Below are 24,477 nucleotides of genomic sequence, written 5' to 3' on the forward strand. Positions count from 1 at the left end.
TATTAATTACTTATCCATTAGCATAACTATAATTAGCAACACTCTATATTATTTAAATCTTCTCTTTTTTTTTCTTTTTTCTTTTAGTTCAAACCAAGCCACTTCCCTTGCTTGTTATTTGAATCACGCGATGTTTGTTTGTAATATAAATTTAGGCTTATGATTCATTATTATGGAACTAAGGAAAAATTTTTATAAATATCATTACTTTTATTTTTATGATATCTTTATAGTAATATAATATTGTATATACTATGTGGATAAACTGAATACATATTTCTTTGTTAATAATTATATTAACTTTATTTGTTTAGTTATAAAAATATATATATATATATATTTTTTACTTCTACTCTCGGCTTGGGCAAAGTTTTAACCGACTCACTGTTAAATTGATCGGCAGATAATAGAGATCGCTTATTTGTTTGTCTTTTTTAATCCAAATAATAAAATGGCAGATTTCCTAATTCCAGTAAACAAACAATAAAATAACTTTCGCATGCTTAAGGATTTCTTCTCTCACAAGTATCTTTTTCTGCATAAGAAGTTCTCGTATATATATATAAAATAAATTAATATAATGGATATCGAATTGGCTTTGAGTGCCTAACGGTATTAATTCCGGCCGGATTTGAATTTCAATTCTGGCCGGAACTAAGAATAACTGATTAAAATTCCGTTTTTTATTAAAAATTCAACAGATACATCACAAAATATTTTTAAGGGCGAGTGAAATTTATAAAAAAAATTCATGTAAAAATCGTAAATTATATATCATTTCTCGAACAATTTTAACATTATAATTCATGCATAGACTGCATTTATTAATTTTTTAAAATTTCGATTTACATTACCATAAAAATTTTAAGATGTTCACCAGTTTTTACTTTATAGAGAAAAAATTTAAAAAATAAACTTTATAATCTTAGTAAGCCATTTTTTTTTTATTCCCGACTTATCAAATTTACAATTAAACCAATTAAACCAATACTGGTACATAAAGGAAATTTTTTTTTGTTTTTAATTAAACTAATTTAATAATTAAACTTTTGACCGCTGCTTAGTTTCTAAATTATATAATCGTTCAATCATGCTATTTTTGATAAAAAGGCGTTTCGGAGTTTCATGAGTTTCATGATATGATCGGCAATGCGCAGAAGTTAGATAAAAATGTAGATATAAAGAATATTATAAATCAGGCGTAAAAACTTGTGTAATAATTTAGTTTACGAGTTAATTACATGTTAAAACCACAACATAAACAAATTCTCAAAAAAAGAAAATTTTCAAAGTATCTTTCATAATTTCGGAGATACGGCGAAGATAAACATTACATGTACAAAGAACTGAAGTACAAAAAACGACAATTATCACACCGTTCGCCCGAATTGCAATAATAAATATAATTAATCTAATAATAGGTAATTAGTCTTTTTAAATATCATCATATTTAGTACTAGTCTATGTAATGCAAACTTGTATTGAGTATAGAAATCATATGGATCACATATGATTTCACAGCTTCCATTTTAACGAAGCCTACAAAGCAATATATATATTTTGGGTAAAATTCGAACCTTACCTTCTCTATTTATAAAAGCAATTGGCCCCACAATTAAATTCTAAATGATGATATCATGATTAAATATTAATTTATAGAAAGGTGGATTTTTTTGTATGAACATAAAAATAGATACAATTACCATGGTGTAATATGTAATTTTCCCATGATCGTTTTGTCATACGAATAAATAATGGAAAAAAGAACAAAGCAATAATATTTAATATAATGTAAAGTATCAGATTAAGATTATCATGATGAAGTTGGTTTATATTTAATATACCTATATTATTGTAATATGACCTTGAAAATATTATTTATATTCTATAATTTAAAAGATAGGTTCATAGTAGTTGACCAGTTTACTGTTATTTAAAAATTACGTGATTAATGGTGTAACCTCGGATTATTAAGAATTCACATTTTTAGAACGTTTATTCTTGTGAGCGTAATTAGTGAATGTATTGATATTGAAAGCTTTTTAAAATCTTTCAATGAAAAAAAAAATACTATAAAATTCCGAAATTCCATCTTGAATATTATTGTATTATTTAAAAGACAATTTTACTTTAAATTACATAAAATATTGAATTGATGACTATATCTTGATTGCAGATCAAAATAGGAGATACAAAAGTTATCTTTTATCTTATCGATTGTTGCTTGTCTTTTCTAACCTTTTCTCGTTCATATATGAATGACGAAAATGATGTGTTATAATAGAAGTCAACTTGTTAGCTTTTACATATATAAGCCAGTTTATTTGTGATATTCTGCTTATATTTCCTTCAGTTAGTATCATCATGCAAGTTTGCAACTATTTTAGAATTTGTAATGGATCATGGACAAATTTGTGTTTAATCCATGCATTTTATCCCTGCTTCTTTCCTTTTTGATTATGTGACACTTTTTTGTAATACTGATGATTTTTTTTTTCCTACTAGGTTATTCATTTATCGATTTATTGATTCATTTATTTCGTGACATTTGATTATCATAAATGTCAAACTTTTTAAATTCGTGATCCGTTCAATAGTGTAGCAGTTTTCAATAATAAGGTTTAATAATTGAGAAATACAAAATGAAATAAGAGACAGCTTTGGTCAAGATAATAAAAACAAATAAACACGTAAAGGACTTAAGTTACCATAACGTAAAAAATTCTTTATTACTTTGAAGATTTCAATTTTAAAATATTATCTAAAAAAAAATTTTATAAATCATAAATTAAAACTTAACTGCATCTGACATGTTACACGACAATACATATAACGTTATAAAACAAATGCTGTAATTTTTTGGGAAAAACTCCGATAAATGATCATTTTTCTAGTTTATTCCAAAAAAAACTCCGAAACTCCGGCGTACAGTATGATCAATTTTCTAAAAAAATTTTTTTATAGGGTATGTTAGTTCTAAAGATTCTTATCAATCTTACAATTTACTTTAATAGGAAAAGATCAAAAATTTAAAAGTCCGATAGTCATTTCGCGATATTTAATACATTTTCATAGGATTTAATTTCGGCATATATCGAAAATAGTTAACCAGTTAATCAATGAATTATATTGTAAATCAGCTCATTTCCGCAAGATACAATATCGAATAATTTCGTGGTAGTAAAATAAGTATTGTAAGTCCGTAATAATGAAATCATGGTATAAACAAATTGCCTAACTACTCGATAGAATTTCTTCTTAACATGCTCATCTCTTATCGTATAAGTAAAATGATATAATCCTCTTTAAGTTCATGATTCTCCTCTTCATCGTGTAATTTCTTTGTATAACAACCTTTAGAAATTAAGCAAAACCTTGCATGTAATGTCCATTTCATCACAAGTAAATGAATTGATACTACGGCAAACGATAAATAAAAATCATTACATTCTTACAAATTAAAAATGTTCGTTCGAACTCCGAACTGCGATACTCACTTGTTATCTTATCGGACTTATCTCATTGAACGTTGCGTACCATTTATTAAAATTTAGTTACTCTGAGTGTTTGGCTCCTTGTACTTTTATCGTCCGTGCTTTATTTATCCTTGACAGATTACTCATAATGTAACACTATAACTTCTGCCAATATTTTGCATTCATATTTAGAAATTGTCTTAAGTTTCGATTATCAGATTACTATTTTAGCTAATCATAAAATAGCAGTACATACATGTCAAGCATTTTTGTTATAAAAAAAATCAAAGATCTACATGATCTTTTGAGATCCAATTCTTAATAGTTCGAAAGCTATGCATTTCTCTTTTCAACAATCTTTGAGTATACATGTAGGCGAAAAAGTTCTCGAAAGGTAAAAGATTAATTTCACAAACATTAGTGGTAATAACTAAGAAAGATGCAAATATATTTTCTCACAATTATATTTTATTGATTGACATTGAATGGGAAATAATCTTATTAAATATGCTAAAATAGATACATAATTTAATAATAATTTAATAACAAACAATAAAAAGAGACAATAGATTCTAAAAACTAACTCAATATAATATTAAACTAAATACAAATAATTGAGAGTACTTGTGAGACGTGTTTCTAATATTATCCTCATTATTAGAGCTTCAAGCGCCGCTACCGCCGCACTTGAAGTTAGGTACAAAAAAGCCGAGTCGATTGGGCAGTATCCCCATTCATCATCCAAATATTCATATGTTCTGGGTGGGCAAACAAATTGCCTTACCGAGTTTTCTGCTACAGCAAAATTGCTGAAAGCTAAAATAACGAGAACAAACATTAAGAAAAACTTCATGGTGACTTTGAAAAACGTTTGAGAGATTATAATCAATAATTTTTGTAGGTTCAAACTTTGGTAATTTTATAGAAAGAAGATTAAGAATTTATTTTCTCGATAATTAGTGAACGTATTTATAGATATTTGAATTGTACAGGTTAGTAATTAAAATTAATCGTTAGATAAATGAAAGCTTTCATTTAGTACCTGTTGTGAAAAAAGCACAATGAAATACACCCCTTTACATGCTGACTTAAAGATGCTGCCTGAAACTTGGTAAAACTATTTCTGAAATTTTCTGGTAAAATTAATACAAACTGGTAAAAACTGATAAAATTAATTCAAAATTAGTTTAATAAACTATATTAGATAATTACTAATTTATAATTAAATGAACCAATAAAATTTCTTTATTAATAATTTAATATAATATTATTATTATATATATTTAATTATTAATAACTATAGTATTTATAAATTAAACTAATTAAAATTTAAAAGATGTATTATCTATAATTTCATTTATATCAAATTCATTTTCATCTTCACTGTTATTTATATTTAATTTTTCATTGGTTTTACTATCTTCTGTTTCATCTGATTCAACATTAAATACTTGTTCTGACTTTACAGAAACTTCAAGATCGTAGCGATGGCTTAATGCGCAGTAACTGCATCTATGTAATTTCTTTACGATTACATAATGTGGTCACTATGTATTTATAACGCAGTTACTGCGCATTAAGCCATCGCTACGATCTTGAAGTTTCTGTAAAGGATAAAACAATATTGTTTGCCATAATTAGTACATATACTTCAGCTTCAACAATTTCACTTTCTAAATTGTATAATCATCATCTTCTAATTCGTCTTCATTAAACAAATTAGATTCCTTCAATACTTCAGCTTTCTCAGTATAATTTTTACCACTATATTGTAATTCATTACGTGTATGTGTTAATTTATTTATTGTTGACGCAATATTTGAAAATTGAAATAATGGGAAGACAAAATACTCATTCAAATCATTCAAATTACATAAAAAAAAAAATAAGGTTATCTTTGATACCACAAATCAAGAAAAATTTCGTTCGATCATAAAATTTTGACCTGTAAATTTATTAAAGAGAATAACTTTTGAGTTTGTATCCGCCCATCCGGATATCCGTCGGATTATCCGGATATCCAGAATTATGTATCCGGATATCCGAATATCTGTGGGTATAAAAAGTAGCCTTTCATAATCTTTACTAAAATTTTTTTCGATATGAGCGACAAATGACGCGTTATAATTGAAGTTAGCTAATTAGCTTTAATATAAATCACTTTTTCGCGGTGTTATTTGATATTTAATAACTGCATAGCTATTTTTTCTTTAGTTTATATGCTCTATTTTAGCACTTATAATGTTTGTATAATCTCGGCGGATTACGGATTTAAAAATTCCGAGATCTATGATAATCGAATGCTTTTAAAAATAGAATATTTTATACGAAACAATTATTGTTTCCAAATGAGAAAAAAAAACATCAATTTTCACAAAATAGTTTAGGCAGAGTTATTATATTACTTAAAATGTCCTAACCAAATTTCCTAAATTAGAAATAACAACAGATCTGCAACATTAAGCTAATCTCTCTAAAGAAAATTTTTATTTGTATTTTCAGCCTTATGTATATATATATATATATATGGATTACGGAAAGCTCGTACAAATTGGACAAAGTTTCAGAAACAATACATTGGATAACTATTTATTATACGCATACACTTTAGTGCTAGAATTACAACTGGATAATCCGAAAGGAGAGGAAGTGTACTTTTCCCTTTTGTACAGATCGGTTCTCGTTATATAATCAATCATAATCTTTTTTTAATGTTACTATAAACTGCTTAACGGGTGTGAACAATTTTTTCTCTCACAAGTGTAAACTGATATTAAGTTGTTAGAATGTATGAGATACAAATTTATGTTTAACTTGTAAAAAAAAAATGAGTGGTAGCGAAACTGCAAATGTCATTATGATAAGAAAATGAATTTGTTTTTAACTGAGACAGTAACTAATATTATATAGTCGACGTATAATGATTATCAAAATTTATTGTTAAGTAATTGATTATAACATTTAAATATACAAAATGGGATAAAATATTATATTTGAAATTTACAGAACTAGTAATAATTAAAAAATTTCAAAAGAAAAAAACTACAGCATAAATATTATTAGTTAAACTAAATAAAAATAAGCTGCAATTGAGAGAATTAGTGAGATTGTTGATGAAGCTACCCCACTACTAGTAGTAGAAGTCGCCCCACTAGATTTTCCACTACCGCTGCATTGGAAGTTAGGTAAACAAGATGTACCATCTGAGCAACATCCCCCTTCTTTATCTGCACATGCATAAGTTCCAGATGGGCAAGTACCAGCTCTTGCTACCAAAGATGAACTTTTTTCAACGGGAGTAATACGCGGCTCATTAGCTGAAGCAAAAGCGCTGAAAGCTACAATGACGATAATAAACATTAAGATAAACTTCATGATGACTTTGAAAGTGGAGTGATTGATATAATCAATAATTTGTAGAGTTAAATTTAATTTTTGTCGAATGAAGATAAGAATGAAAAAAATTCTTAATTATATGTTTTGATTTTTTTTTTATTTTTTTGTAAATTAGAAATCAGTGCCTTTATAAAAGAAATTTTGTTGATTGATGTGCACTATGGCAATAAATTAATCGTTACATAGATAAATGAAGTAAATAATTAATAAAATAAACAAAGATACGGAATTAGCTCCGTAAAATTTATATTGATTGCCCAATAAATTGGAAATGAAATAAATATTAAATGTCGCAAGAAAGATCAACAGTATCAGTGTTCTATTTGGTATATTTGATATATTTTCTTAAAAAATACTGATAATGAATTTTTATTGTTATTGAATGATGCGTTGTAAATCGGACCTTTCATATAATGCTTTTTTTGTGGTACCATTATCAAAATAACCGAAATTTAAACTAACCAATTTAATATTAACAAAGAGGTGACCAATAGTTCTAGGCATCCCGAATAATTAAAAGTAGTTTTATACAAAAAAAGAAAAAATCGAGAAATATGCAATTCAGATTACAGATAAACGGCAGTGGGAATTGCCAAATCTAACAATTCATTATTCGTATTTATTTGTACTAAAATAGTTTAGAAATCGGTAAGTAATTTATCCGTAATCTGCAATGTTACACAACATTATTATCCTTCATTATCTGAAACATAAGGACAGAAGAAAAAAATCTTTTTATGGACATCATAATAATATTACACGAATTCACTTTGTATCATACCCAAGCCATTTTTATCGAGTTATTTTACTTGTTTGCTCATTATATATCACGCTCGTGACTTAAAATACCACACAATGTTTTTACAAATTATTATAAATTTAATTATACAAAAAGGAATACAGTAATTATTCGCGTCAAATTCTTTTCTTCTCTCAAATCGGCAATAACTTTTAATGTTACATCATCACAGTATCCTTTAATAATATACGCACCTAGGATTAAAAAAATATTCGTGTTCGATCAAATAAAACAAAATACGTAAAGTTCGCGAAAAAAAATAATCGGAATTTAATCAGAATTACAAAAAGTGTAAAGAATAAAAAACTAGTGATTAGAATTTCTTCAAATTTTGCAAATTTGTTGTCAAATATACAGTATAAACCTTATGTATACTAAATTTCAACCTTCTATCTTGCTTGGTTATCTCTCAATCGATTTTTTAATTTGATAAACTGCAATTTTGAATACTTTATGAAATTTATATATTTTTTAGTTATTAAAACTTGAATAATTGTGATTTGAGTTTATGCCATGTTAATTTCATTAAAAAAAATTTGACACTTTATTATTCATTAGTTGTTGAGAAAATTGATTCATCATGATGATCGTAATCTGACCTTTACCCTTAATTTTCATTAAAAGAACTAAAATTCAAAATTAAACATAAAATAAAATAAATATAAAAGTTATTATAAATATATTTAATGTTTAGATTAATAATTTTCAAAATATACAAATAAAAATTATTAATCCAAATATTTTAATGTGGTTAAATTTATCTAAATTTTAAGATTTTTGAGCCAATTTTAATTTTAATTGACTGAAAACTAACTGATTAAAATAGCAACAAATTTTTTTAATAAATTAATTATGGATATGCTTTTATGTTTATAATTTTTATTATGGATATACAGGCATATTGTTAATTTCTGAGCACAATATTAAAATCTTTATGAAATTTTCATTTCTTAAATTTTTAAACGATTTTTTTTTCAAATTAAAAAATTGGTTGGGAGACAACTAAGTAAGACAAAAGACTGAGACTTAATATACACAATGTTTACACATTTAACAACTAAATTGCAAAATTTGAAGAAATTTTAATCATTGGTTTTTTATTTTTGCTCCTTTTGTAATTCCGATTACTTTTTTCGCGAACTGTAAGTAAAATTCAAAGAGTTCCAACATTAATACAATAAGTTCCAAGCACATCATTTTTTATTCGAACTAACCCTTGCCAACGCATTCAAAGTTGCGTCGAAATTGGTTAATTCTGGACCGTTCGTTGGGATTCATTCATGTGATTTTTGTGAGACACGCGATTAGAAAATTTCGTCTTTTCATTTTCAGATAATTATGTTGATCGGAAACTATAATTAGACTAACGTTCTCTTAAAAATTTTTGAGGTAAACTAAATACTTAAAATCACAGAGTGATTTGTGTCATTTTATGTTATAAATGAGGTTATAATTACATAACGGAATTTATCGTATAATTCTGAAATTAGGCACTCCAGGACAAACATAATTAGGCCAAAAATTTTCATAATTCTGCCCAGGATTCTTATGTTGATTAGTGCTTAATTTTGAAAGTATATGTATGGTATGACGTAACTTTCTTTGATAAATGAAGACAATATAACAAATTATCTGTTATTATAAACTGGCAACTTTGCCAAAGCTCATTACAACAAAAGATTGTATTTCAATTACAAGAAATATTTTTACGTAAACATTGGGGTGTACCATCACCTAATTAAATCAAAACGTGTAAAATATCATATTATTAGAGATTTGAATGGTTTAATTTATGCCGGTTATGAATTGAATACCGGGTATTTTAGATTCATTCGAATTTTTTAACTTTATTTTCTGGATATCATAAATTACATCTCGGAAAGTAATTTACCTGCGCACACTTGACATTAAAATTTCCGAAATTTTAAAAATTCGATAAACCATTCTTTGTGCAATTAGACAAATACACGAGAACCAAAAGAACAACGTGATACCTCGCTTTTTTGGAAATACTAAAGAAAAACATTCTTTTTTTCTTATTGAGAAGTATCTAAGAAAGCTAAAAAGGCTTGAATTTATTTATTTTTTTCTGAAAAGGGAGGTATCATATGAAAAAAAAACTAATTGGAGCGTTCTCACAGAATTTGGAATGAAAACAATAAGAAGAATCTAAAGTTATGGACGTGTGAATTTTAACAGGGATTATAATGATCATCTCTAATAATATGATACTTTACATAAGTTTTGAACTTTTGATACCCCAACGTAACATGGTAATATTTTTTCATATCATATGAAGGTAGAGAGATTAATCAACTTTAGTTAATTAATAATATAAAACAAATTTTTAATTTTTAATCGTCTTATCTCATCTCTTATTCTTATTTCATGCAATGGTTCATAATCTTCCTTTCTCATTTTTCCTTTAACATAAACCATTATCGATTTAAAATTCAATTTAAGTGAATATAAGAATGAATAAAATTGTGGTGAGAGTATTGAATTAGTTTTTAAATAGATGAGATATTGGATGTAAATGTAATTTAAAGTATTTTTCCAAAAATAATAAGAATCATTGTAATAGATGTATGGAATCGTTACGATTAAACCCTCTGGTATAGTATCTCCACAATTTTTTAATAATTCGTTAAGACTACAATTTTTATTAATAATCAAGAAAAAAAATTAATTAATAAATTTCAAATATCGATATATGCACAATAACATCATAAATACCTTATTGTATTTTTCATTAAACATTCATGACAACAACGAGCCTTAAATTGCCAATAAATTTCAACCCTAAATATATTATTATGCCCACAAAATTGGCAAAATCCTCTATAATATAATAGTTTGGTATATTCTCTTTCAGACATTTCTTTAGGTGGATTCGATTTATCTTTTAAAAATTCTTTTCTAGCATTTCTCCATATTTCTTTTGTAGTAGATGATTTTGGAGCATCAAGAAATTTATTGAATCTAACGCATGTCTCACGAAGTAAAAATAATTCGTAAGGTGACAAATGTGAAAAAATTTGTATTAATAATTCGGATGGAAGTAATGTTATTTTACATGGCGTTGTTGTATGTGATTTTTGTAAAAGTGGTGGAAGAACGATTTTTTGTAAAGTAGGTCGTAGTGGTTGCGGCGGCAGTAGTGAAAATCCTGGAATAAGAGACGAAATTTTGCTATACATTTCGATAAACTATTAAGTCAAGAAAGAAGTAAAAGGAATGAACCAACTGCATGTAAGGACATAATATAGTCTTTTCTCCGAAAACATGGTACGACGGAAACAATCAGGTTGTGTTACACAGTTGGCAGAAAATCTCATCACTATGAATTGCCCAATTCACTCGTCCGTTTAAACTTTATTGGCAGTAACCACCCTTTGAGTAAATACAGTACGATATTAGTCTAGTAGATATATTTTTGTTGACCAATCGTTTTGATTTAATTAAAGGAATAGTGTCGTTTACAAAGGAGACTACATAAGAATGTACTAAATTACACAAAAAAAGTATGAAACATACAGTATAAAGCGTTAAGCGTATTTACTCTTCGGTTAATTATATTGATTTGGATAATGTCCCAACAGGATCATTATAGTCTTCGGTCACGCAAACAATGGTTTTCAGAAACTGAAAATAAAATAAACTCGCCACTGCCAATCATATATTTGCGAGACAGCTCAAGAAAAAAAAGTACACACGTGTTATAATAAAATATTTTATGCATGTGTTTTATTTTCGATTTGCTAGCGAGCTGAGTCAAAATTTGCTGTAGTATTATCTAAGGTGCGGATACAGAGATCTCATCATAAAGAGTAAAATATATTAATGTTTGTAAGAGAAAGATGTAAATTTTACAGATGTTTCTTTTTTACTAAAATAAAAAAAAATTGTAAACATATTTAATTGGCACGTCAACGTCAAATACTGTGCAACAAATTTCTTTGATTAGGAATTGGGAGCGATGCTTTTCTAATTCTATTATCTTTTCAAGTTCTTCATCGGAAATTTATTGGAATTCCGCTAATCAGTTTTTGTCTTCGAACATTGTCAATTATGAAATTATTTATGTAGTTAACATATGCTTAAAAGTTTAGTTTTCTGGTACTTTTGCAGACAAATTAAATATCATAATTCGATTAATTTGTGCAGAATAAATTATCACAGAATATTTATAATTTAATTCACAATTACGATTACAATAATCGAATAATTTATACCTTCCAAAAATCGGCCAATATATGTGTTTGAGCTCTCATTTTAATGCAAATATACAGCAGGGAGGAAAAGGTATAAGATTCTACTGAACATAGCAATTAAATGATAAGCCAATTTTTTTTATTGCAGACCTAGTTACGATAATATAATGCATAGTGAGTCGCGAATCTTAAACTTTTGAACAAAATTGAAGACGAATTTTTATTGTTATATATCAGCGATTTTTTAGGAATGTTTAATCATGTCAGTAAATGCAATCTATTTCCTTTTTTTTTATAGAAACAGCTCAGTTCAATTATTAACTGTTTTTGGAGAAACCTCAATGATGCATACTAGATTATGAAAGACAAATTCTAATAATTGTTATAATTTCTGTATCATTTTATGAATTATTAATAAAGATTCAAAAATGAAAATCTTTATTAAGATACTTTATCTAAATATAAATTTTAAATAAATAAATAAAATAAAATCTCCTTCTCTTTGTAATGTTCTCAAGTTCAAATTAAATATGACGAATATAAGCAGTGGCAACATAACTTTTGATAACTATCACGAACTTTCAACATAAATGTCAATACGCTAGCGTTTTCAATCCTTGTCGAGAAGCTTGAGGCCATGTAACTCAAAATTTTTATGATCTTCCATTCTTTAAACAATTACTGCTGTTATAAAACTTTTTATTATAGTCAATAATCAATAAGAAGCTATAGTGAAATTTACATTAAGAATATTCATGGTAGTAAACTATAGTCGTAAAAATACTTCATTTGTGATTTGTAGGCATTCATTTGTAGGTACTTGAATTCACTGAGAAAGTCACAAGAAGAAAACTTCCATCAATCAAAATACCATTATAAACTACGAGCTTAAATTCTTTATCGAAGGAAATATCATATGCCAAGATCTCTCTTTTGCGACCCATGTAGGAGAAAGTCAGCTCGTCATTACATCGATAATACAGTTTAGGATCTAATCGTCATTTAGAAAAATTATATCTTTCACACTGTCCTTATTTGAACCGAATCCTGCTTTTGGAGGTTTAGGTCTCTTTAGTTATATAATATACACTATGTTTTTCTTTACGTATTATACAAATTTCAGTCAAATTATTATATTTTTACAATTTTATTTCTAAATTATATACGATTTTATGGAAAGCACAAGAAATATTTATGTATGTGGTTAACGAGTTATCAATCCGACTAATTTTTTATAATAAAAAAATTATGCCTTTTTTCATTTTATTTTTAAGCGTGCAACAGAATTTCTATAATTTTAGATATTCTAAATGTATAGTCAATTAAGAGATATTGAAGGCGAACAAATTATTTTTGGGACAACTCGTGACGCGCTATAATGATCAGCGATCAGCTGTATTTCTTTGCAATTGGAGGTCAAAAATTTTCGGGGCCGGAATTACGATAATGTCAGCTAGTGTTTAAAAATAACAAAACTTTAGCCAGAACTATCTGTATTTCTTTTCGTACGTATTATTAAGGATTTATTTCATGGAATTTTGGTATTTGATTTAGATAATTTTTCTTTTTTTTTTTTACATGATTTGTGAATTTACATTAAATATTAACGTGATGAATTATAATATTAATTTCATGAGTAAAAATGCAATATTATATAAGATCTATGTATGATAGATAGTCTTTTTTTTATGATTCTTATTTGCTTTGCTTACTTTCAATATTATCTAATTTTTTCATGAACACTGTAAATAGTTCTTGCATGCTATTTATAGTATTTTGTATATCAGTTATTTGATTAATATTTTGGTCCATGTTAACTAATTTATCATTAACTGTACGTTGAAAATCTTTAAAAGTTTCATCTAAAGGTAAAGAAGAACCAGATACAATATTACCATCACCTGTGATGGAGGATATTGATGAATTAGTATCTTTTTTATCCATTTCATATTTTAATAAAGAATATTTATCATTTGGATCCTCTTGAAATTTATATCTTTTATATGATGCCTTATTTTCATATTTTTGATACATACAACCTTTAAATTGTTTTCTATCTTCTGTCCATTCTTCAACACTTTTTGAATGTCCCACGTAAAATATAAATTGTGGATCTGGCTCTGGCGGCCAAAATCTTATATCTTCTAATGCTTCATAATCAGAGATAAGAGTTGCTCTATATCTTAATAATGCATCTCTACCTTTTTCTGCCGCTTCTTCGTATACACCACTATTTTTTTAATTAAAATAAAAAAGAATTTAGTTTAATATTTGTTAAAGTATAAAAAGAAAAAATTATTGTTGATGATGTCTCTCAAAGTTTCATCTTAAAATTTATCGCCATGGCCTCATCAAATAATACTTAAGTGAAAGACTGATGAGCGTAACCCTAGCATTATATGGTAATGACATGGCGGTAAATTATAAAATTCCAAAAAAAAATTATATATAGCATTACCTTTTCCGTCCACAACTTTTAATAAAAATAATTACTAATCCAAGAAAACATCAATCACAACAACTTTAAAGACAATATAAAATATAAAAAAGGTAACTTACCCCATAAAAGCAATTAACATATTTTGTAATATAGTAACTATAAAGACGCTTCCCAATAATGATAAAACTTCAATGGCCCAATAATTCCAGTCATCTCTTTGTGGCCATACACCATTAATCCAGAAATATGTTGCTTCAACTGATGATAAAAAATTTGAAAACGGGTTATCTGAAGCTGATGAAGGATCAAATTGCGAATCCATTTCCATATCTATTGGTTCATGTGTTGTAGTATTCACTACGGAGAAACCATTAGTTTTTTGTTTTATGGTATCTAGGTCTGGATTTGATAATAATAAGAAAACTAAAAATAAACAAATAAATAAAATAAGTTAGAATATATTTATATTTATACTTAATTACAAAAAACATTATGTGTAACTTTAACATACAGGCATGAGCGAAAGCCATGATTACACAGGCCATAAATATAAGAAAGGGAAATCTTTAATAGAAAAGAATTCTTTTTAGTATTAAAATAACTTTAAAAAAACAAATAAATACTTTAAATGTACTTTGACTCACACTGTAGAGAATATTATAATGACATAATAAATGTATATAGCCATTTCTTTAAAAAAAAAATAAATAAATAAAAATCGTTAATAATTTTTACTATAACATATTTTAAAATAAATTTAAAATAAAAAAATAATGTCATATACCTGATAATAATCTTAAATACAAAAGCTATAATATAACAAACAAATAAATTATTTAGTTGTTTTTTTTAAACTATATATAAACAAGATAAATTTGTTACTTTTTTTTACTTACCATTTCACACCAAAGTAATAACATCGTAAAAGAAATGCAAACAATAATTCCTGTACTAGTTTGAACCTTTGCAAATCCGTCAGAAAGTTGAAATGAACTTGCCACAAAAATTGACATAACTATGCAAGGTGTAATGATTGAAATTATATCAAATAAATTGCTAACATTTAGAGATGCTCTTAAACCATGATGCCATGCTTGCTTAACTTCAACAGCTATTAAATAATAAGCCAGATAATAAAAACACATCATCACACAAATTAAAAAAGTCCTAAGATTTCCTGTGACTTCAAGTCTTGACATGTAGGCCCAACTTATTACACCAAAACATACCGCATATGCTATAAATGCGAGAAATATTTGTAAAAAATAATTTCTTGCTTGCCTCCATCTAAAATCTATGACTGCTTCCATCGCAGGATTATCAAAAATATTATTGTCTTTTTCATACCTAACAACTTGTACAAAGGGACTTAATAAATTTCTATCTTCTCTACCTATTATATAACCTCTCGGAATAATAATTATTTTTAAAAGTCTTAATAAATTTGATTTCCAATTATACTTTGCCCGAATTTTTGGAATATTGTCAACCGTAAAATCTGGTAATCTAAATATAAAATACACATAGTTATTAGTCTTTACTTTTTTTTAAAAAAAAAAACAATTATAATTATAATTATAACTCACGGAACAACTCTTAAAGCCACAGGAGGAGGAGCACGATCGTTATCAAAATTATCAATAAAGTTCGTAATATATCTTGGAAATTTAATGATTATAAATTCAAATATATTTTGGAGTACTGGCTTATGATTTTTATCTGAAACTAGTTTAGTATTGGGTTTAAAAGCCTTAAAATCTTGCGTTTTATTTCTTCTTGGTTTGCTGTGTTCAGGAATTATTTCAGACGGATCATATTGTGTAAGTTCTTTATCGGCAAAACAATCTTTATAGAATAATGGTTTTACATAATAATCTAAATTTTTTGAAAAAAAAGTTTAAAATTATTGAAAATAATAATATAATCATTACTAATTATAATTAATACCAACCCAAATTGTATCTATATAATAATGGCAGTGCTTTTGAAATTGTCGCCATCCAGCCAATGTGATGTAATGCATTTTCAGAATAATATTCTAACAAATAACCAACCATAACAGAATCCTTTCTTTCTTTGTCTATTATAAAAGAAAAAACTTTTAATAATAATTAGGATAAATTTCAAAATAGAAAAATTGGCACACCGTTTACCTTTACAGTATTCAATAGCCCATTCTAAATCCGTGCTTGGTCTCACATTGTTTTTGGGATTCTTTTTAATTTTCCTCTCTTTTTTCTTCTTCTTCTTACATGATATGAGTGCGAAAAACCATAACATTATTGCACGTATAAGAGAGAATAATTGATGAAGAAAAGTTTTGGATTCCAATTTCACTTTTGTAAGTCGTTCTGGTTCAGTCTCACTTATCCATTGCTTTGCTTTTGGTATATGTAATATTTGCTTATTTTTATGAAAATCTAGTTTAATGTCATTTTCTTTTTTCTTTTTCTTTGATTTTTTACCATTTTTAAATTCTTCAAGCGTCATTTCACCAAAAAGAATAAATTTAATTAAATAATTACAACCGCCTCGTATTAAATAGGACATTACATTGTATCGAACATCCATCAACTTAAAGATTTCGGGCTTTTTCTTTACAAATCTCCATACAATTCTATTTGTATTTTCTACCAATCGTTCAAATTCTACCATTTTTTTATAATCTATTATTTTGTTTTTTCGATTATTCAAATGTTCAAGAGCTTTACAAGCGTGTAGAACCGGAGTTACATGGCCGTCAGTATAAGGAAATGAAAGAGTTTCCATATTATTTACAATTCTACTACCTTCATCATATTTCCAATATACTTTAAGAACAAATGAATTATCACCAATCCACAAATCTTTTATCTGTAATCTTGAATTATCGATATCGTGTTCAAATGGAATATTATTAGCCCAAATATATTCAAGAACAGGTTCTTTCTTTTGTAGAGTGCCCCTTTTTTTATCAGATTCTTTCTGCTTTGGTAACTTCCGCCAAATTTGCACTGTACTATGTCCAATTATAAGTTGTAACGTTTCATCCTCATCAAGAAATACTGAAGTACGATGATAATTATTCATATAAATCCATGGTTCCTTATTGTTAACTATAACCTTATAAATTCCGGAAGTTTTAAATTCTTTACGACAATATACTTTGTGCAATTTTACATCAACTTCTTCATTATTAGCGTATACACATGACATTTTGTCTTTTTGATCTTGTGTAGTTTTGAAATCATAATAAATATCACATCCGAAATCTCTCGTTAAATCTCTTTCCTCTCCTTTTACAAGATTTACAAAACCATCATGCTCTAAAATTGAAAACACATTACCATCATCTTTCATATGATAAAGTACACCAGGAACTCGTGCCAAATGAGAATGATAATTTTCTTTTGAAGGAAATAAATCACCAGTCATTCCAGTACGAATAGCATTATCCGCTGAACTAAATAAGTCCCATACCATAATTTTCGTCACAACAGACTCAGCAATATCTTTACAAGAACTTCTTCTCCTTGTCATTCTCGGCTTTAAAAGATTGTCATTTTTTACTTTTTCTTCTTTCTCCTCAATAACTAACTTAACTTGTTCAACCTGTTTTATTTTATCATCTGGATTCTTTTTTTCTTCTTCCATAATTGTAGATAGCTTGTCATAATTCACATCATTTTCAATCGGCTTTTGTTTATTATCAAATATATCGTGTTTCTCTCCATTCACAGATCTAAGATCTTCCTTCGTACAAGTCTCTTCAGTAATTATAAGTAATTTTTCATCATTCTCAATAAATTCCAAATAAAGAATTTTTGTCTCAGTCCCAAATTCTTTTACCCCTACATCAAGACCATTTTCTATCCAAAACAAAGTTACAGATCTTTCACCATTACTACAAGCGATTAATTGTTTATTTTGTGAAACTGCAAATACAGATGATACATTTTTTGAAGTATGCGACACGGTTTCATCATGACGAATTATAAAAATTTGTTCTTGTTCCATCGTTGAAAGATTGTACATATCTATCGTATGAACACTATCTTTATATTGGTCCACAAAGAAATAATGATGATAAATACATGATAAAAGACGATCCATACAATGTTTTGATCTATACCAAGATTTTAATTCTTTTTCTAACCTTTTGGGAAAAGAAAACTTTTCTTCTTTTATTTTACTATTAGAATTATTAGGAATAGAATAATTAACTTTGTAAATTCCTTCAGCATTAATTATAAAGCAACTTGTTTTGATTAACATTTCGGTTAAATATTTATGTTCAGGTTGTTCATAATATTGAGCGTAAGGATTATTAGATTCTTTTTTAACAAACATTACAATTCCAGCAACATCATGACAATTGTATTGTTTGATACAAGCAGGCTTTTGAATTAAACTATTATATCTTAATCTAATACGATATATTGCAGTTTTTCCTTCAGTTAAATCGGGATGAGATGGTTTAATCTTTGGATTTTCATCGACATCTTCTTCTTCTTCTTCTTCTTCTTCTTCATTATACTCTATTTCATATTCATCATCATTATATCTATTTCTATTTGGATAAAGACGATTGATTTCTTCTTCATCTTCTTCATTTACTTTTTTTTTCATGTCTGCTTCAATTACAGCAGATATTGCAACAAAAATGACATGTTCACCCTGATGTTCCATCTTATTTGATATTGCTAAAGACCATGATGGAAAACTTCTAGATGTAACACCTGGTATGTGATCCTCTTCCTTTCTTTTACTTTCTGTGCTAGTTCTATTAGATTTTTCATCCTCTTGAATAATTACTCCAGAACCGTATTTTTTATCAAATGCTTCACTATGCATATATTCATGTAATGCTCCGTATTCAATTCGGTAAGGGACCAAATCATCATTTTCAGATGAACTTATTTTTGGAATTTCCACGAAGTTATTTGCGTCTTCCTCTGAAATAGAACTTCTATCGAAAAAATTTATAGTTTGATCTGATTCAAAAATTTTAAATTGAAGTCTTTCTAATGATAATAAAATAAATAAAATAAATAAGAATTTAAATAAACATTCTTTTTTTTTTGTATCGTGACACAAAATAAAGCAGCTTTATAAAAAAGAAAAAAAGTGAAGAAATAGTATAACACTTACTACAATTAAGAGTACATATAAATTGACCGTCAGGACTTATAGCAACATGAGAAGCGAATTGTTCATTTGAGTCGTATGAAATATAATCCTCATTAACAGGAGACATAGTCATAGATTGTATATGACTATGTGATTTTTTTTGAAAAATATTACTAATAATTGAACGTAAACTTCTTGAACTTCCATCTGATTGATCCGAATTATAAGAAGGTTTTTTCAGTTTATAATGATCATTATTATTAATAGATAATTCCGTATCATTATTTATATTAGAAACATGTTTTAACTCGTAAGAACTTTTCTTTTTAAGAATCGAATTTCTAGTAGAATCACTAAGATTACTTATATTCTTTTTGTCAGACATTTAATATTTCTAATTATTCGACATGGAATTTTCTAATGATATCTGATCATAAAAGAAATCACGGGAATTTTTTTCTTGTAAATCCCCTTTTTTTCTTAGAAGAAAAAAATTTTTTTCATCAAAAAAATTCTAATTTTTATTTGTATAAACGGTTTCACACGAGTACGTGCAGCTCTTAACTTTTTTAAGTAGTTATAAATACGGCTTCGGATGCACTTTTCCCCTAAAATTAGTTGTTGTTTTTATAAGTTTGTCGCCACACCCTATTAATTATCATATGAACACAGTGAAAAAAAACTATTATTGTGGCTAAAAGAGTATTGTTATTAAAGTATACAAGTATGTTGTATTTCTCATACTGTACTTTATACTTTGTACTCTTGAAATTTTCTTTGTTCTTGTGTATTCTAATCTTCTTTGAGAAATTTGGTTCCTTAATATTTTTCAACTAACCGAATTTAGATTTATTTTTTTCTTTTTCACGATTGTTACGATTATTTTTGTCTTGATTAAACAAAAATAGTATTAAATAAACGAATTTTTAATTATAATTAAACATTATACTGACTTGACTAATTAAAATAAGATATCGGAATCAAAAATGACAATTAATATCTCAAGACAAACGATAACACACATCATTCACATGTCGACGAAACGATTTGGATAAAAACCGTAAAATGAAAAGTTTTGACCCAAAAATTTGGGGATAAAGTTGAGAGAATAAATTGATCTTTTTAGGGTTTATAGACTTTATAGAAATTTTCTAAAATTGGAAAGGTTTCAGGAGATGCTTTTAACATGTGTCACATTTGAGTTGATCTTTTTGTAAACCCTAAAAAATGCTTACTAAAAAACAAAATGTACCACCCGAAGATACGCCAAGTACCAATGTATTGTCTAATACAGGATGTCAAATTTAAATATTGTGTACGTTTACTGCGCCACGCATTATCATTTATAAAATCTTTTTTATCGACGCGTATTACATAATTATGATGCTTAAATGCTTAACCTATATTAGGTATGGATTGATCAATTACGTGACCGTGAATCTAAACATAAAATCGTTTCTTTTAATAATATTACATTATTACCTAATTATAGTACTTTATAAAAAGAACGAAATGAATTAACTTTGTTGTAGTATAAATAATACAATTTTCATCCTATTAAAAGAAGTTTCAGATATTAAAATATTAACCAATTTAAGTTCTGCTTTGATTTTTTTTAAATAATTAGACATTTCTATAATTAACACACAAGACATTTCTTAGACTGGCTTTATTTTTTTTAAAATAAAAAGTTGATGAAGATATTTTTCAACGAAACTGATGAGATATATTTTATAATTGAGCGAACAATTCTCAACTGATAAGGCGATAAGCTTTGGTTTTAAAACCTTCTGTAATATGTGTAATATGCATAGTACAATAGTACATGTGCAATTAATGACTGTACGACATATAAGTATTGTTCTTGGATCGACTGAGACTAAAAACAATCAGATCAATAAGAACCGGACGACAAAGTTCAATGCGGCTTGAATTCAAGTTTCGAGCCCTAATTCCCAAATTAGTCCCATAATATTTTGATTTTGGTGACATCAATAATCATCAATGACTACAATGATATAGTCAAGTCATACAACCCATCGACTTTGTTGAATCGGATCGGACCATTACTTCAAGTTAGACTTGTTCAGTCCAATTTGGACTAACAATAAATTAATTTATAGACATATTCAAGGAAATAAAATTTTGGATTTAATATTTAAAGATTATTCATGATTCGTTATCTATCAATATAAGATTGATATATAGTATTGAATTCGATATTAATCATGTGATAACAATTGAATCACGTGATAAAATGGTGACATGCTACTATTTCATATATTTGATATCAGATCATAAATATTACAATATTAGAAGATACTGTGATTACAGAATAACTCAACACGGTATATTAAATTTATTCGGTTATGTCTCTATGAAAATAAATAAATCTATATTCTTTTTGATAAAAGCGAAAAATGAAATATTTTAAGGAATGCACTGAAAAAATATATATATATATATATATTGTAACAGTGATCTTTGTAAATATTTAAAATCTATATATTTATTATAATAGAATTTATTTTTCACAATTTGAAAATAAATATTAAAGACAAATTAATTGTTCTTATTTAAAGTATCACCTATTATTAAAACTTATCAAATTGGTTTAAAAGTGATGAGCTAAAAAATACCATGTAAAAATTCATCCAAAAGATATATATATATATATATATATATTAAAAAAAGATTCAAATCTTTCAAGAAATACTAACGTTAAACATCCTCATCCATATATAAAGAACCGGATGTACCAATACTATAAGAATTATGACTATTAACATATAAAGGAGAATGTTTATAAATTTCTTCTTTGATTTCAGAATTCATTTCGCCTGTATTAAGACTATACGTATAAGTAGAAGTATTTATTGGAACAGGTGGAACTAATAAATTATTTGATAGATTTGATGGATTTGATGGATTTGATGAATAATCATCGGTACTATTACTAATAATGCTTTCTAAAATTTCAACAACATCTTCAATTTTAGGACGCTCTTCGGGTTCTTGATTCCAACATTCTGTATAAAGCCTAAAATACGATTCAGGCGTTCCTTCTACCATTTTTTCTCGAATCCCTTGAGAAATTTTCAATACAACTTGAAAATCCTTTTCACCAGCAAATGGCTCCCTTTCGCTTGATAATTCCCATAAGATCATTCCAAAACTAAAGATGTCAGATTTTTTACTTCGTTTATATTTATCTTGTATATGACATTGAGGGTCGATATAAGCAGGTGTTCCTTTTACAGAAGAATTTGATGATGTTGAGGATTCTTCCTTTGATAAACCGAAATCTGCAATTAACATATTGCCTTTATGAACCAAAACATTTTTAGGATGCTAATATAAAGAATAAAAAATATTAATCAAATTTTTTTTTTTAATATATAAAAATACAATATTTAACTAGTATGATTAATGAACTTACTAAATCTCTATGAAGTATGCCTTCCGCATGCAAGCATAATAATCCTTCGGCTATCTCAAGAGCAATACGGTATTTTTCAGGCCATGTTAACGGGTTTACCGATTTTCTTATATAATCTCGAAGATTTCCACCGTCAGCGTATTGTAATACCATCACATAATTAGATTTAGAATCTAATAACAAAGTTTAAAGTTAAAAAAACAAGATGATTTGTTATTGAAAAACAATCTCTGAAAACGACCTTTTGTTATTCCTAGAAATTGATTAATACGAGGATGATAGAATACATTTCTAAGTAGTCTGAGCTAAATAAATAAATTTAAACTAATTATTAAAAGAAATTAAAATTAAAGGATCATTAAATAAATAAAATAAAATAAAATAAAATAAAATTTACCTCTCTAACAAATTCACGAGTCGTTTCATCGGGTATCGCTTTTAAAGATTTTAAAGCAACTGTCATTCTACGGCTTTTCCAATATGCTTTATATACATTGCCAAAACCTCCTTCACCGACCCTTACTATGTTTGAAAATTCGGCATGATTAAAAGATTTTATACTATTTGCTTCTATTTGCGCTTCAAGCCAATCTTTATCTTTCTTAACTTTATCATCTTTATTATCTTTATTATCTTTATTATCTTTACTATCTTTATTATCTTTATCCATACTCAACTTTATTTGAATAATTTGAATAATAAAATTTACTTTTGCAAAAAGTTTTTATATTTGATCGTCGTTACACAATATTTCTATTTGGCGCACATCGTACAACGTGTGTGTAACATCAGTTATGCAGAAATCGATGAAAGAAGTCCATATACTGATTGATTCCTTTGATTTCTTAACTTGATTATAAAGTTCCGTCAAATTTTAAATTAGTCCAAACTTGGATTCTTTAATGCTATAAATCGTTAAAAATTAGTCTTTAGGGATTAAAAAGCTTATTTTAAAATAAGACCATGAAAAAGAGATTATAAGGGGGAGGGAAACAAAATTGCAGGCATTTATCGATCTGCATACTCACCTGAAATCTCGTGTTTAACTGTACACTGATCAATTTTAAAAACTAGTTCGATCTACCATGAGTCGACTTAAAAATTAAAACATCTCAAGCTTAATAAGGTAAGTCATGAGAATGAAATGTTGACGTGTTCAAACATCATTGAGTTTTTTTAAACTCCTAGGGAACGTTTCCGGAAACCATTGTCCGGAGTAACAAACAGTAACAATCACGTGTAGAATAATCACGTTACTTAGCGCTTCCGCCGCTCCGGAATAATAAATAATAGATTTTAGACAAGTATGTGATCAAAAAAAAAAATTTCCATATTTAAAGTAGGAAATTGTAGAGAAATTAATATTAGTTAAGATCAGATAATATGGTCATGGTTATATTCAACTGAAATGACTTGTAATAGCAAGCTCACAGTAAATTGTAAACATTATTTAGCGAATTGTTATTATATATATTATCAAAAATGATACATAGTAAGTGTTTTAATCATATGAACAATAATAATAAATTACAAGTTATTATTAAAAAGATATTATAACAAATAATTATTTAAACCAATTCGTTTTTTGTTTAAAGTGATACCTA

The 24,477-nt window shown here is 26.9% G+C and overlaps 5 protein-coding genes across 5 annotated transcripts; all 5 read right to left on the minus strand.

The window, feature by feature from the left end:
* Positions 1 to 4,071: 4,071 nt before the first annotated feature.
* OCT59_014027 (uncharacterized protein) lies at positions 4,072 to 4,329 on the minus strand (the record flags this gene model as incomplete). Its single annotated transcript, XM_066141912.1, has 1 exon — positions 4,072 to 4,329. The coding sequence occupies one exon, from the start codon at positions 4,327 to 4,329 to the stop codon at positions 4,072 to 4,074; it is 258 nt and encodes an 85-aa protein (XP_066001996.1).
* Positions 4,330 to 6,382: 2,053 nt separating this feature from the next.
* Positions 6,383 to 6,967, minus strand: OCT59_014028 (uncharacterized protein). Its single transcript, XM_025315052.2, has one exon. The coding sequence runs from the start codon at positions 6,849 to 6,851 to the stop codon at positions 6,540 to 6,542; it is 312 nt and encodes a 103-aa protein (XP_025183658.1). The 5' UTR covers positions 6,852 to 6,967; the 3' UTR covers positions 6,383 to 6,539.
* A 3,026-nt stretch (positions 6,968 to 9,993) lies between these two features.
* On the minus strand, positions 9,994 to 10,871 carry OCT59_014029 (uncharacterized protein; the record flags this gene model as incomplete). The annotated part of the gene is made up of 2 exons (XM_025315051.2): positions 9,994 to 10,324; positions 10,408 to 10,871. The coding sequence occupies 2 exons, from the start codon at positions 10,869 to 10,871 to the stop codon at positions 9,994 to 9,996; spliced, it is 795 nt and encodes a 264-aa protein (XP_025183657.1).
* A 2,709-nt stretch (positions 10,872 to 13,580) lies between these two features.
* Positions 13,581 to 19,819, minus strand: OCT59_014030 (uncharacterized protein; the record flags this gene model as incomplete). Its single annotated transcript, XM_025315050.2, has 10 exons — positions 13,581 to 14,115; positions 14,445 to 14,748; positions 14,837 to 14,889; positions 14,970 to 15,015; positions 15,110 to 15,134; positions 15,222 to 15,831; positions 15,912 to 16,200; positions 16,277 to 16,405; positions 16,479 to 19,328; positions 19,456 to 19,819. The coding sequence occupies 10 exons, from the start codon at positions 19,817 to 19,819 to the stop codon at positions 13,581 to 13,583; spliced, it is 5,205 nt and encodes a 1,734-aa protein (XP_025183656.2).
* A 2,099-nt stretch (positions 19,820 to 21,918) lies between these two features.
* On the minus strand, positions 21,919 to 23,569 carry OCT59_014031 (uncharacterized protein). The gene is made up of 4 exons (XM_025310293.2): positions 23,271 to 23,569; positions 23,115 to 23,178; positions 22,874 to 23,046; positions 21,919 to 22,785 (listed from the first exon to the last, which is right to left on the minus strand). Exons 1-4 carry the CDS (start codon positions 23,541 to 23,543, stop codon positions 22,156 to 22,158), a joined length of 1,140 nt encoding a protein of 379 aa, XP_025183654.1. The 5' UTR covers positions 23,544 to 23,569; the 3' UTR covers positions 21,919 to 22,155.
* Between the last annotated feature and the right edge of the window lie 908 nt (positions 23,570 to 24,477).

Source organism: Rhizophagus irregularis, chromosome 21 (assembly GCF_026210795.1).
Source record: "Rhizophagus irregularis chromosome 21, complete sequence".
NCBI classification, from domain to species: Eukaryota; Fungi; Glomeromycota; class Glomeromycetes; order Glomerales; family Glomeraceae; genus Rhizophagus; species Rhizophagus irregularis.

Bases quoted from the DNA above. Each gene is read 5' to 3' on its own strand.
- OCT59_014028 (XM_025315052.2), bottom strand. From the start codon at position 6,851: ATGAAGTTTATCTTAATGTTTATTATCGTCATTGTAGCTTTCAGCGCT.
- OCT59_014031 (XM_025310293.2), bottom strand. From the start codon at position 23,543: ATGGATAAAGATAATAAAGATAGTAAAGATAATAAAGATAATAAAGAT. The intron at 23,179-23,270 runs GTAAATTTTATT...TTATTTATTTAG, and splicing joins CTCGTGAATTTGTTAGAGAG to CTCAGACTACTTAGAAATGT. The intron at 23,047-23,114 runs GTCGTTTTCAGA...CTTTGTTATTAG, and splicing joins ATTTCTAGGAATAACAAAAG to ATTCTAAATCTAATTATGTG.